Source organism: Lathyrus oleraceus, chromosome 4 (genome assembly GCF_024323335.1).
Source record: "Lathyrus oleraceus cultivar Zhongwan6 chromosome 4, CAAS_Psat_ZW6_1.0, whole genome shotgun sequence".
Classification (NCBI taxonomy): domain Eukaryota; kingdom Viridiplantae; phylum Streptophyta; class Magnoliopsida; order Fabales; family Fabaceae; genus Lathyrus; species Lathyrus oleraceus.
The window spans coordinates 414,834,103-414,849,624 of NC_066582.1; the positions used below are offsets into that span (position 1 = coordinate 414,834,103).

The 15,522-nt window shown below is 33.9% G+C and overlaps 1 protein-coding gene across 1 annotated transcript; it reads left to right on the forward strand.

The window, feature by feature from the left end:
- Positions 1-12,064: 12,064 nt before the first annotated feature.
- On the forward strand, positions 12,065-15,042 carry LOC127075779 (uncharacterized). The gene is made up of 7 exons (XM_051017248.1): positions 12,065-12,543; positions 12,665-12,838; positions 13,510-13,602; positions 13,683-13,751; positions 14,132-14,338; positions 14,465-14,590; positions 14,696-15,042. The coding sequence occupies exons 1-7, from the start codon at positions 12,304-12,306 to the stop codon at positions 14,840-14,842; spliced, it is 1,056 nt and encodes a 351-aa protein (XP_050873205.1). The 5' UTR covers positions 12,065-12,303; the 3' UTR covers positions 14,843-15,042.
- The last annotated feature ends 480 nt before the right edge of the window (positions 15,043-15,522 follow it).

Genomic DNA, 15,522 nt, shown 5'->3' on the forward strand with positions numbered 1-15,522 from the left:
TGTTATGGAGGGACTTCAGTCATAGTTTCTTTTTCTGAATCTGAGTAATCAAAGGGAACTTCTTATTTGGACTCCAATATAGCGTTTCTGCGTCTCTGGTGAAGTGTTCTCTCGATTTCTGCATCAAAAAGAAATTTTGCTGAGGGCTCTCCTCGCATACACAGATTAGTGAATAAATATATATAAATGATAGAAAAATAATTTTATTACCGACCAATCAATTTTTAATTGAACTTAAAATTAAACTCGACATTTTAGCAGTCCCCGACAATGGCGTCAAAAACTTGATCGGAAAAATAGCAAGTGTACTATTTTGCCTGTTATAGTAATAAAGGGGAAATTCCCCGAATGTCGATCTCAAGGACTGCAAGTTAATATTGAGTTCAACTCATCGTTCAATTAAACAAAAAATATAATTTGGGTTTTTAAATTCAAAATTCTAAAAATAAAGGCAAATGAAAATAATAATAAAAAATAAGGGTTTGCAAGGTATGAGGAACAATGCCAGGGGAGGTGTATGATTTATACCTGTAACAACTCTGAGTCACTATTGCATCAACAAGTATCAATTACTACCAGTTCTCAAGGATATTTTCTCCCAAGTCCTTGGTGAGAAAACCTTTAATCATTCTACCCTAATTTCTATGTCCATAGGCAATTGGGGTGAAGTTAAGTTTTATTATATCAAGAATGCTCTGATTCACACAGGGTATCCCTAGTCCTAGGTGATATCTATTGCAGGATAACCTTATGAAAACCTTACCAATGGCGGTCTAGCCTAATTGATAACCATAAAACAATCTCGATTGATCCAAAAGAGAAAGCATTAAACACATCAAAAGGTTACCGTAAAAATAATATTATAAATGCAATCGTTAACTCAAAGTCATTACAATTCTAAATCAGGGACACCCCCTAGCATTGGGGGGTTTAACTACTCATATTGTTCAAAACAAATTCAAGAATAAAAATACACATTACAAGTAATTGTATGACTTGGATCTTAAATTGCTTCCGCTCATGAAAATCTTCCGCTCTCCGAATTCCTTGATCTCTGTAATCCTTGATCGTCTGACAATTCTGTGTTCGCCTTGTTCCCGGATCCCCCCATTTCTACTGTAGAAACTCTCCTAATATAGTGAAAATCCCTTGGAAAAAGGTGGAAATCTCCAAAATGTCCCTCCAGCTTAAGCCCGGTGAAAAAACCCGAAAATTGGAAAATTAGCATTTTAGGCTGACACTGGCAGTGTCAGGCTGACACGGGGCAGTGTTAGGCTGACACGGGCCGTGTCAGCTAACACGGGCGGCCGTGTCAGGCCACTATTTTGGGTATTACTTTGTCTTTCTTGGACTTCCTCCTGACGCGGCCCGTGTCAGGTGACACGGGTGGCCGTGTCAGGCCTCCTGAACTAGGAAATCTTCTTTTTTCACATGCCAGAACTTTCCACTTTCTCACATTGAACCCATTGGATCTTCTTCGTGGACCTGGATGGCATAAACACGACAACCAAAGCATAAAATCACGAAAACACAAAATAAAACTGACAATTAATAAAATTGCTTAAATAACTTACGAGAATGAAAATTAACTTTAAAGGTACCATAATGCGTACACAGTGTGTCTCAATATCCTTGGTTTCTTGTCGGATAAGCAACGAAAACATAGTGAAAATAGTGACCGATCACTTACCAACAAAAAGAGGAGATTGATAAACAGGTTAATGGGATGTTACTTGAGGAATTAATCAGGCATAACACTAGACCCCTTTCAAATGTATTCTCTCATACAAGGGAATTACAGTTGTTATGCAGAAAAATAAGGCCATTGCCTCTTTTAGCAAAGCCTTCTCACCCTGGTTATGAAATGGAAATCATAGCTTTGGCAATGACGATTAAACATTGGAGTAATCATTTCTAGGAATGAAGCTTCGAGGTGTTTACTGGCCATAGAAGCCTCAAACATTTGTTACAAACAATTACAATAGACAAGCAATGTTGGCTCCCTCTAGTGAAAGTTCAATGTTTGTCTTTTTATGGTGAGTTTGGTCAAAGCAAAGGCTAGAAGATATAATTTAAGCATCTTTGTGGATTTCGATGAGTAGTGTTATTAGGTAATTCCTTACATAGACATTAAAAGACATTAGAAAAAATGGCAAAGCAATTATACTATTACTTAATTATATTTCTAGGGAAGAAAATATGTATAAAAACAGTAAAAAGAAATGGGCCATGATTCCAATATACATATTCATTAAATAGAAAATAAAAAAATGTAGTTTGTCCATATAGAAAACCCAATCTCCCAGCCACTCCCACTTCCACCAAAATAATACTCATATACTTACAGAAGAAGCCTACCTTATTGAGAAGTGCCTTCTGGCTAGCACGAAACAAAAGTGCAGTTATAAACTCTAGAGTCATATAGTTGACACTGGAAAGCCTCTTAAGTATGTTTCTCATGGAATATATATTGGATCAAGCACCTTTGATCTCATTATAAAGCTCCAATATTGTCAGAGGCTCGGGAAGGTTAGCAAGATAATATTTCACAAGAGCTACTACATCAATTGGATTTGAGCCTTCTGGAACTTGGCACTGAAGCAGTTGAATTTGTAACATGTAATAATAGAAGCAAATATATCACTATTTAAGTTTAAAGGTATATAACCTGCCAATTTCAGGATGAATGATCGAAATACCTTGGTTGTATAGGGAAATCAACTGGTGAATAACCTTTTTCCCCCTTAAAATTTAAAAAGATATGGCAGATTCAATCCTACATACAATTATTTTTCTTAATTCATACCTTTTTTTCCTTAAACTTCTTATGGATTCGCTCGATTTTAGCGAAAGTTATTTTGTCTCAATCGACGATAACATAACCCAACTAATATTTCCTAGGCCAACTCTCTCCCACCTGAGGATATCATTGTGTAGCAGATGACCAGGAGACATATACACATATCGATGTATTATGATCGATACACATACCATTGATTCAAAGTATCGGAAGGCGATAGTCATATAAACAGAGTGATGTATTTGTCTCTTTATTTTTAGGGTTTGAGAGAGATAGTCTCAAATGATAAGCCTTTCTTCCTTCCATCCTTCCTTCAATTCACCATCTGATTCTTTCTTTGAGAGATTGGGAAAATGAGAGTTTGTGAAGTTGAAAGAGGATTGTCGTCTCTTCATTTTAAGGTTTTGAGTGAGTGGGAATAAAAAGAAAAAAAATGGAAAAACAGTGGAACAAAACAAGTAATAATGATGATTGATTAAAATAGTCGCGATAGTTTATTCTAATGGTTGTATGTGTGGAAAGAGGAAAGTTCTTGATAATCGCCGCAATTATGTTACTTAACATGTCTATAAAATCTGTGACGTTTGGCCCTAACTGTCGTGACAACCGTCACACTCCAGAAATAAGGGTAGTTTTGTGAGAACTGCTGCAACTTATATTTCGTAAATCTTATTTTTTCTTATAGTGTTTATTGATTATTTGCGAAATAAGTTAATAAGTGTTTGTGCATTTTACGTATTTTTGGAACTTATCAACTCTCCCCAACTTATTTTTATTTCAACTTAAACAAAATCAATACAAATAGTTTATAAAAATTCAATATGCATGGTTCATTTTTATGTTTCAAGACTTGATTAAGAAATTTCTGAAAGTGGTGTGAAGTAAGACATGGTTTTCTTAAAATAAAATTCATAATCAATATGTTTAGGATATATAAACTATAGCATTAAGGCAAAACATTTTCTTTACCAAAGTATAAATTTTATAACATGTTTATATCAACAGTCGATTATTCATCATAATCACGTTTTCACTAATATCACTCAAATGATTAGTGTTTCCCTCACTTATTCGATAATGCCTTAACAATAGAAGTATTTTTCATTTCATCTAAGCAATATTACAAGATACATAGTCAGTTATGGATCACTAAGGTCTATTTTGGTTGTAATGTGACTGGACTATAAGAAATCTTGGTTTTTCAGGTGATTCAAAAGTGTCTAGCAGATAAAAGAGCAAGATTTCTGTCTTCCTTTGTTTTTCAAATGATATATTTTCTTCTCCACTTCATAACTTCTTCTTTTGGTGACTTTTAGTTTTGTGTAAGCTTTGACTTTTTTATTCTTCCTTTCTTTCTTTTTCTTTTTTATTATCAAAGTACATTTTTTTTTTTTATCATAATCACCATTTACTACTTGATTTTTTTCTTTTTTAAAACATTTCCTTCTCACCAATTTTATCATTTGTAAACCCTTGAATTTTTTTGTACTCTCATATCTTTAAGACAATATATTGACATTGCTTTTCTTTTAAATGGGTTAAGGGTTGTAATTTTTCAAAACAAAAAAAAAATGTTTAGATTCAAAAGGACTTTCAAATGACCACACCCTCACAATGTAGGTTTTATGGTCAAGTCATTTTCACTTATTAAGAAAATAATGTCTTGATCATATCCATGATATCATCAAGTAATAACAAGAATGATGCAAAATCAACATAGTTAGAATGCATGTATGCTTTCTTTCATTTTTGTAAGACACGAGATATGGACTTATCTAAATTGGTTTAAGGTTTATGATTCTTGATTTACACACTAGTGCAAAGACTACAAAATAATTTTTTATTTGACACTTATTTTGTATAAAACAAGTGTGAGCACGAAATACACTGAAATTTTTATAAATAACAAGAAATATTTTGTTTTAACGCATGGCATCAGAAACCCGATTTTATTTGTTGTATTTTGATAAATTAAGATCGTGTATTTTGGATGGTGTTTTGAATGTTATGTTGCTGACTTAGAAACACGTATTTTGGATGCTACTATGTATTTTGGATGGTTTAATAAAGGATATTAATGTCTTATCACTATTTTGGTTAATTGTCCTTTATGTTTAATCAAGGAATCTTGTGATATTCTGTCCAATTTCTAGGTCCATTGTTTTTACAGTAAACTGAGTTGTAACACACAGGTCATTGAAGTCTCGTTTAATGTAACAAAAAAATCCTTTAAGTATTCTTTAGTGTGACAAATATGTTCTTACTGCAACATAAAATTCGACAGAGTCTAACAACATCAAATTGGACACAAACATATCCTTTAAAAGTGCTTACTTCAACATCAAATTGGGCACAAACTAAACATCATCATTAAAGAAAGTCATTGATGCAAAACATTAACAAAATGTATTACAAAACTAACATTAACATTAACCATACTTATCACTTATTGATCAAAATACACATCAACATTACAAAAATCATAACTAAAAATATTATGTCAAAGACTAACATCTTCAACATGTTCTTCATCATCTTCTTGGTGTAGTTGTCATCTCCATGGATCTTCTTATCATCTCCATGGATCTTCTTAATGACCCTTCTAAGTGTGTTGATTTCTATATCATTTTCCTCACATTTTGAACATCTTAAAGATTGAGACTGTTGTATTTCTTATTGCACTTCATCATTGCACTTTTTTTTAAACCACTCAAAATAGTTGCAACCGCAGTTAAAACATCCACTCAGTTAATAGTTAGAACCTTCAAAAAAGACATAGAAGAAGATACCAACAAACATACCACTGTATTTGCAGCCCCAAAAGAGCTTCTCAAAGTTTTGTCATTTCTTCCTAACTGTTTGTATCATTGCTTTGCCTCCACAAGGACATCTTGGTGCGATTTCGCCATGAGTTTCACTCGAAATGAAGGAATGACAGTTCATACTTCATGGATTTGACCCATTTGTATCGTAGGAAGCCATTGTTGGATAAGGGAGAAGATGAATTTGATGGAAGAAGATGAATACAGTTCTAGAGATTTGATGGAAAAGAAAGTGAGTTTATTTAATTACTTAAAGTTAAATTAAAAATAATTACATGTCATCAACGTTACAATCACCTAAGAAACGCTAATGCCAAATATGCATTTTTGAAATGAAATCATTAAAAAAGGGAAACCGTGTAGACGTTAGGTAACTTAAAGAACTGACTTGTAGTAATAAACACTTAAAGGACCAACCTATTACAATTAAATAACTTAAAGGACCCCTGGTGTAATTTTGCCAATATTCATTTATGTGTTTGATTGATTAACACTAGTCATTAAGATTGTATGTCTACGCACAAGTGTGACCTGACTTATACAATAATCCATCTCTTTCAAAATGATTGTCGTTTAAGGTTTTTATACACAAATTAAAGAATGCAATAATATTGTCATAAAACATTGCCCTTGGATTAAATTAGCCTTATTAATGTATTGGAAGTAGTGTACAAAATAGTAATTAAATGATACAATTGAAAAAATTACAATCATTTTTACATTGAAAAGTGAAAATAACATTTATTTTAAAATAATTTTTATTTAAAAACGAAAGTCATTTTGATCGAAGAATGTATCTTTAAAAATAAATGTCTTTTGTACATTTTATCCTAACTCTATGTGTTATTGTTGATTTTGGTTTGTCTTTTCTAAAATAAAAATAAATTAAAAATAAAAATAAATTTATTTAAAATATTAAAAAAAACTCAAAAAATAGGAGGATTGATATTCATATGCGAATTGTATGAAAATATTTAAAATTGTAAAATATCAACTATTCACTATCTCTACCTCATGCCAAGTTTTTACTAAAATAACCCAGATTTTGAAAAAAAAATCCCAAAATAACCCTGATTTCAAAAAAATTCCCAATCTACCCCACTTTTAAGAGGAGGCGCCAATTCAATTAGTGTCTCCTCTTAAACTTAGAGAGGAGACGTCAATTGGGTTGGCTAGGGAACATGGTGCAACCAATCCTATTGGCGCTCATGTGTAAAGGTTAAAGGGAGGCGCCAATTGGATTGACACCTCAATATATTTTGTATTTTTTTTCTTCCAAAAATAGTCTACATGATACATAAAGTCGAAATCAGACAAATTCATATTAATATTAATTCCCGTTTACACAAAAAAGACTAATGTTGATGACCGAAATCACCTAACCGACCTCCGGTCCCACATCCCATAGCTACCCGAATCCGTGACCCTAACCCACGTTGATGATTCACCCCAGGTGTTTGACCATCTGAGGGTCTAGGAACATCACTACCAAATGCAGGAGATATCATGTTGAGATAGTCAGACAAATCAGCGTAGTCTTGTGTATGCATCGAAGGTGTACCGCGATAGCTGAGTTCATGACTCATGTCAGAGTAGTTGGGTTGTGTTTGACTTGTTGGAGGGCGACCAGGACGATTGAAGGGAGACATTGGTGTGAATGATGCGTCGAGGAAATGTTGGAAAGATTGTTGTGGTGTTTGGTAGAGATAGGGTTGTTGAAGGTTTCAGTTTTGAGATGTTTGGGCTTCTTGGCTATGGTAGGAGGAGGGACGGTTGGTGTTAAATGATCGTTGAGTGTTTTGGCTAAGGCGACTTTGGTAGGGTGATGTGTTGGGTGCGAAGCGAGGTTGTCTATCTGATTGATGATCTAGTTGTTGTTGGTGGTACGGGGTATGCTCTTGGTATTGTGGTTGGGTGTATGGCATGTTAGGGTTGTATGTTTGTGTGTTTATGGATCGAAAAGTTTAACGGATAGGGGGTTGTGTGTAGTCGATCTAACAATGTTGTTGGGGGTTAAATGTTGAGGCGTCTGGTGTGTAAGTTGCCTGGCGTGGGTCATATAGGTACATATCCTCGGCGATGAACTCAAAACTAACCGATATGTACCAAGCCATATAAGTACGACTTGGTTTTTCTTCAGTTGGCATCACAGCGTCAGTTAAGACATGGTCATAACGGTGTTTCCATTTGCGACACTCAGATCTAGCGAAGCTTTGCCATGGGTTGAAGTTCCATTGGTCGTTAACTTTGCGTAGATGTCATTCTCCTAGGTTTGCTGGGGGATCTAGGATGTGTTGAAGCATACCGAACTGCAATTTCACACGATCACTGTTGTGCATCTCCACAATGGTGATTCTTATGATCGGTGTGCATGCAGTCCATACGGCTGCGTCTTCTTTGTTGATTTCATGGTCATGATCCAAATTTAGGTATGGACGCCAAATGAACTGAAATGTGAACGTATGTTAGATTATAAACTTGGTAGAAGAAATTAATAAATTATTACGAAATAATTAGGTTATTATCCATACATCTGTCGGTCGAAGGTGATCCAAGAGATTGCGATACTGGGTAATACAGTGTCTAGGACATCTGTTATAACTCATACCACGTGCCGACCATCTACACCATAAAGGTAAAAATATTAGTTAGAGATAATAATCGGTAAAGTAAGTAAATATATAGCATTTTAAACAACTTACTTTTGTGCATATGAGAATGTGAAAAGGTTGTTGTTGACGGGCGCTAGGGACGGTAGTCTTGACCAACCTCATGCTTGGAGCAAAATAGCACATTCAGAAAAGGTAGACGTGTCTTTGTGTGAATTTTTACACAAAGAGCTATAAGATAGGCCAGACAAGCGGATCCCCAACTGTAACTTCCTATTCTATCTACATGTCTTAGTAAAGGTAAATACATAACATGCATACTTGAACCAATACCTTCGGGAAATAAAAAAGAACTAATTAAAAACATAATGTAACACCTAGTGTTTATTATTCGAGCCTCTTCGGTAGAATGCTCATCTAAATGTAAGTTGTTATAGTATGCCTTAAGGCGTGAAATGAGTATACCTTGACCTCTTGAGTTATCATCTAACAAATCAGCATCCAAGAGGTCCATGCAAATTGAATTCGCATAGTTGGTTTTACCATTTACAACTTTACCTTCGATAGGCAGTCCCAATAGCATATAGACGTCTTCTAACGTCACTGTACACTCACCGGTTGGAAACCAGAATGTGTGTGTCTCGGGACACCATCTTTCACATAACGCAAGAATGAATTTATTATCCACCAACCAAGACACTATTTTGCTTATATGTCCAAAACCGGCGAGTTCGACATAGGGTTGAATCATCGAGTCCATGTGTACATATTCGTGGACCTGAGTACGGAACCTTGAAATATTCTATAAAAGAAACACTAAAACACGTAATTAAGTTGATATGTTATTAAAAGGTATTCTAGACAAATAACAAAAGAATTAAATGCTTACATAAGTTGCTATGTTTGCAACTGTTCCTCTATGCGATTCGCCCATTGTGAGGATATACATCTTGTCGGAGATGAAAGAGGTTAGTGCAGATGAAAGAGGTTGTTGCAGATGAAAGATTTGATATTGTTGGGGAAGTAGTGAGTGTTGGTGTGGGAGAAATGTGAGAGTCTCTTGCCTATTTCTAAGGTGTGACATGCAAAAGTGTGGAAGCTTGGAAAAATGTGATTGCATGTGCTAGCCAAATGAATTGGCGCCCATGTGAATTTGCTACATGCTAACGTCAATCAAATTGGCGCCTCCCTAGGCTCATGTATGACACATATAGACCTAACCTGGTGCATTCATGGCTCTGCATACTTGGTTATGAGGTCTGCATGTAAGACATGGTGTCGCCAATTGGACTGACGCCCATGTGCAAGCATTGCAAGCAAGCGCCAATTGGATTGGAGCTAGGGCTTGCATGTGTGACACGTGACTCCCCTCTCTCTTACATGTTTGACATATGAGTCTGAGTCGCTTGCATGTTTGACACATCACTTCGGACTTGCTTGCATGTTTGACACATCACTTACCTATTTAAGTGTCTTACTATCTACATCCAACAATCAACACACATTCATCTGCAGCAATAAATTAATTTTCATCTGCATAAGAAATATTACAATGTCATCTTCACCGAAATATATTCTCAATGTTCACTACAATGGTGAGACATATGGGTCTAAGCTATACGGGTTTTGTTTTCGAAACACTGATACCATCCGACTTACGATCAAGAGAAATTCAAATTTCTTGCATCTGAAAAACCGAATTCAATCCTGCATAGGATCTGGTATTGTGTCAAAGATCACGTATCAAAATCCAATTTTTTTTAGAACAATCAATGCAAGTTTTTCCCGTTAAAGGTACGAGATGATGAAGATTTGAATATATGTTTGTTAGTCACGGACATTCTAGTTGCAATTGTATTGAGTTGTATATTACTCTTAAACCAAAAGGCCATTACGATCAAGAGCAATTGTATTCGGGCCTTCCGCATTCCTTGCTCCCATGTCATTGCAGCATGCACACATACTCGCCAGGACGCTTACAAGCATATGTTTGATGTTTACAAGGCCATTACCGTCATGAATATGTATAACAAAAGCTTCTCAATGCTACCAATGGAGGAATACTTGCCTCCGTATGAAGGTGACATAGTTTGGCACAACGACGAGATGCGTAGAAAGAAAAAAGGACGACCAAACAACACGCGTATTAGAACAGAAATGGATACGACAGATAAAATGATAAGACTATGTAGTATATGTCGTCATCCAGGACACAATAATAACAACTGTCTCAATCGAGGAACAACATCTGCGTCATAATCTTTTTGTAACCTTGGATTTTTATATATCTTTAACTTTTTGTTACAACAAGGTTAACATCAAACATCACTACAAAATAAGCAAACTTAAAATAGAATAGTTGTAACTGATTACAACAATCAAACTGATGTCATCTCGTCGAAACATCATTTCCCTAACATCCTTATCAGTTTTGATTTGCACCCAACCAAATATATTGTCGAGTCTCTCAATACTTCTAATTTTTCCCCTTCTGGTATTTTTCCATCTAACCAATGAACCAACTCTCTCTTCAGTTGATCGAAAGTAGTGATGTTCTAGAAGAGCATCAACATCTGAGGTTTGTCTATAGAATAAATCACTTTTTCATAGCGGCGACGAACACCAAACATGTTTGTAAAATGATGAAATGAGATGTGGAAAAATGATTCACACAACACCTCTATTTATAACAAAAAAAATTGCACTTTACACTGAGGCGCCAAACCAATTGGCGCCTCCTCTCAAAAGTAACACATGGGCGCCAATTGGATTGGCTGCACCATGTGCCATAGCCAATCCAATTGACGCATCCTCTCTAATTTTAGGAGTTGTCGCCAATTGGTCTGTCGCCTCCTCTTAAAAGTGGGGTAGTTTAAGATTTTTTTTAAAATCAGAATTATTTTGAATTTTTTTTTGAAAATTAGGGATATTTGGGTAAAAAATTCACCTCATACTTTTTATAATTGATGTGTTTTAATATGAATTTCTTTTCAAATTTTTATATATTAATAATTAAAAAAAATATATTTTTAAATTTATTTTAACAACTAATTTCTCTCTTCTATTATATTACTTATGAATTCCACAATAGGCTATTCAATGATAATTCAACATATATTAAAAAATAAAAAATAAAATAGAGAATGATGATTTTATTAAAATATCCTAGTAAAAATAATATTTCTTACATCCCAAAAAAATTGTCGCATTTATGTTATATGTCCTAAAATATTGCTCACTTTATTTTACCAATAAAATTTTAATTTTTACGTTTTTATTATATTTTTAATTAATATATTTAATTTATTATTTTCTCACTTTACATAATTCAAATACATCAATAATTAATAAAAATAATTAATCATGAGTAATCATAGTTACTCTGAGTTAATAATTTTAATAATTTTTAATATTTTCATTATTATTAAAGGAGTAATGCTAACATATGTTTTAAGATCCCAAGAGATAAATAAATGTAAAAATTTATTTTTAGAAATTTTACATTGATTTTATAAAAATTTATAATTAAACTTATTTTATGTTTTTAAATTTTTTTTAGGACATTAGTTACCATTACCTAATAGTATAAAAATATTTACATTGATAATTTCAATAATGAGTGAAATATTCATTTATGTATTTGATTGGTCAAAACTAGTCATTGAGATTTCGTGTCTATGCTGGCTTATACAATATCTTTAAAGATAAATGTGCTTTTTTTACATTTTATCCTAAACTTTATGTGTAAAATATGAAAAAATGTATAAACTAATTTTTGGTGAATGACGTAGATCTTACTATATATTTAGAATATTACTACATATCAATGATTTTCGAAATATCAAAATAAATGTGTAGTGCCCATGAAATTATTCCTACCTTCATTATTTTGGTACAATTAGTGTTACCTTTTTTAAATAGATAGAAATTGATTCCGTAATCATCACAATCACATGTTACGTTTCCGCATTTATGCGTGTGCTTCTCACTCCCCCATACTACAAAACCCACCCTCCATATTCGCAATCCCAAATTCCAAAACCCTCCTTCACTCAATCTCCCGCCATCAACAATGGAACTACCAGTCATAGATCTATCCTCATACCTCTCCGTCTCCGACGAACGCGATCCGCGAATCCAATCTCTCTGCGCCGAAGTCAGCCGCAACCTGAGCGAAACCGGAGCACTTCTCGTCAAGGATCCGCGATGCACTGTCGAAGACAACGATCGCTTCATTGACATGATGGAAAAGTACTTCTCATCTCCACATGAGTTCAAGATGCTTCAAGAAAGACCTCACCTGCATTACCAGGTTTACTAACCGATTCACTTGTTTTATTCTTGAAATTGAAATTAGAGTTTGTTTTGAGATGACTCTTTGAAATTATAATAATTTGATGAGAACGAAGGATGAATTGTTGTTTTTGGTATAGGTTGGGGTTACGCCGGAAAAAGTGGAAGTCCCGAGGAGTTTGGTGGATGAAGAAATGCAGAAGAAAGTGAAGGAAATGCCTCAAGAACACCAGCCTCATACTCCGGTTGGTGCTGATCTAAAATGGAGATACTTTTGGAGAATCGGTCCTCGACCTTCGCTTACACGATTTCAGGTCGAATTCTTTTCCTTTTTTTTCTTTTCCTTTTAGTGTTATTTTTTTTTCTTTAAAGCTAATTAAAATTCACTATTTTCGGATATCGTGTCACCTTTGTAATTATTTTTCAAAAATCTTTTGTACTTGCATTTCGTGATTGTTGAAGAAGAAAAAAATGGTTTGTACTTGAAATAATTTAGTCATATTTCTATAAATTTTTAAGTTGAAGTTAATTTGTGTTTGTCTCTAGTGAAGTAATTTTTTTTTGGTATACAGGACAAATCGGCTTTTCATGTTTTGCTTCTTATTTAAGGGTGGAACTAACATATACAATCTCTTAAATAGTAATACAAAAATGAATATAAGTTTTTCATATATATTCTGAAACTAATAGAATGCGTACAAGAGAGGTACTTGATCCAAAATATTGGTTTGTGATGTGAACTTTCTGTCCAGAAAAAAAAGATAAGATATCCGAAATATAGGAATTTTAAGTTCCTGAAAATGTTTTCAATTTTAATTTTCTAAAATATGTTTTCATTGCTAATAAAAAAACATTTTTTTAGCATTTTATTGTTTTAAAAAGTATACACGCATTTGTTCAAAATAGAGGTATTTGCTAGCAGTCCTTGTATATGCTGATAGTATTTTTGTTTTGTACTAATACTTTGGTTAATTGTTTTCTGTAGGAACTCAATGCGGAGCCAGTAATTCCGGAAGGTTTTCCAGAATGGAAACAAACTATGGATTCCTGGGGATACAAAATGATAGCAGCAATTGAAGTCAGTCATTTAATTGATTGTTTTTTTATAATGTTATTTGTAATGTGTGTTATCTGATTGTGCATGCTTGTCACACTTAGGTTGTATCTGAAATGGCTGCTATTGGGTTTGGTCTTCCAAAGGATGCATTCACGTCTCTCATGAAGCTGGTGAGTGAGCACAACAATTACTTTATGGTGACTTAGAATTAGTTGATCAGAGAACCATTGTCTTCTGTTGAATGATCACTTTGAGATATATGAAAACCAAAAAAAATGTTGGGCACCATTGACCTTTAACAATATCACATCATTGATTATATTAATTAATGACATACATTTCTTTTTTCCATTGTCATAAAGCATAGCATATATGAATTTGCTTTATACCTGTTTTCGATTAGGTTTTAATATTGTCTACTTGTCACCTGTGCTGCATTTTGCAACTGTAAAATTGAATGATGGGTTCATCATATTCTTACATTGTTTCACATGGTTTTACCTATTTTCTAATGATTGTATGTTGCATTATTGTTGTTTTTCTGTGTCAGGGCCCACATCTGTTAGCTCCAACAGGGAGTGACCTTGAAAAGTACAATCAAGAAGGGACCATTTTTGCAGGATATCATTATGACCTTAACTTCTTAACAATTCATGGTAGAAGTAGGTTTCCTGGATTGAATATCTGGCTAAGAAATGGACAAAAAGTTGCAGTTAAGGTTCCGGTAGGATGTCTTCTTATTCAGACAGGAAAGCAGGTAATTTGAAATAATCTCTATTTGAAGATATTATGTCTGAAGCATTTTGAATTATTCGTTGCAGTTTGAAAGTTGAAACATGTATATATACCCGATATTGTATCTTCCGTCTGTCTTAAAATGCAGATAGAGTGGTTGACTGGAGGGGACTGCATTGCTGGCATGCACGAAGTAGTTGCCACAAAAAGGACCATTGATGCAATCAATGCAGCTAAAGAGGAAAACCGTAGCTTATGGAGAGTTTCTTCAACTGTGAGTGGCTTGTTTCTTGTACTGTGAAAAAGTATCTCATTAAAATTGACCTTTTAGTTCTATCAGCTGTTATATTTACTGGTAACCTTTGTCTGTCGTATGTAGTTGTTTGCGCACATCGCATCAGATGCAGTTCTGAAGCCATTGGGACATTTTGCCGAATCACCACTAGCAAGCAAATACCCGCATCTATGTGCAGGAGAATATGTTGAGCAAGAGCTTGCTGTAATCAATCTCAAAGGAAAGAATTGATAATTTTCATGGTGGAAATTGTAATAAAATGTTCATGTTCATATTTCACTGGACCATGCAGCTTTTCTAGCTATAGCGGTAAAACACTAATGGGGCAAGAAACTGAAAATTGTGGTTTCATGTTTGTTCCAAGAAAAATGAAGCAAATTTGAGCTTCTAACTGAACTCCATTTTATGTCAATACACATCAAATTTCTGCATGTTACAGCAATCTAACTTCTGACACATTTCAATTTTTGGCTTAGTTGTATTTTGTCTCTAATTATATTCAAGCGATTTTGAATTTCCCGGGTTTTAAATGTTGTTAAATTCTCCTATTTCTGAAATCACTCGAAATTAAATTCCGTCTACTAAGGATTACTGAATAAATAAAATCTCTATTAAGATTTTAAAAAACTCGTTTATAAAGACATTTAATGTTTTATCACTTTATACTAATAAAAGCAAACGAAAAAATCAGATGTAACAAACTTATTAATTTTTAGTTTTACTTTCAAATTTATTTTAACAAATTTATTTTTTCTTTAATATCACTGTCATGATATATGTTTCTGACAATCGCCCCATGAGAAATGAAGCTATGGTATGAAAAAGAGTTTTTTTTGGAACAAATACAAGAAAACATTTCCTGACAATAGCATAGGGGATGTTGTTCACATAAGCTATTTTGATTTCAGTAT

Bases quoted from the DNA above. Each gene is read 5' to 3' on its own strand.
- LOC127075779 (XM_051017248.1), top strand. From the start codon at position 12,304: ATGGAACTACCAGTCATAGATCTATCCTCATACCTCTCCGTCTCCGAC. The intron at 12,839-13,509 runs GTCGAATTCTTT...TGTTTTCTGTAG, and splicing joins CTTCGCTTACACGATTTCAG to GAACTCAATGCGGAGCCAGT. The intron at 13,603-13,682 runs GTCAGTCATTTA...TGTCACACTTAG, and splicing joins AAATGATAGCAGCAATTGAA to GTTGTATCTGAAATGGCTGC.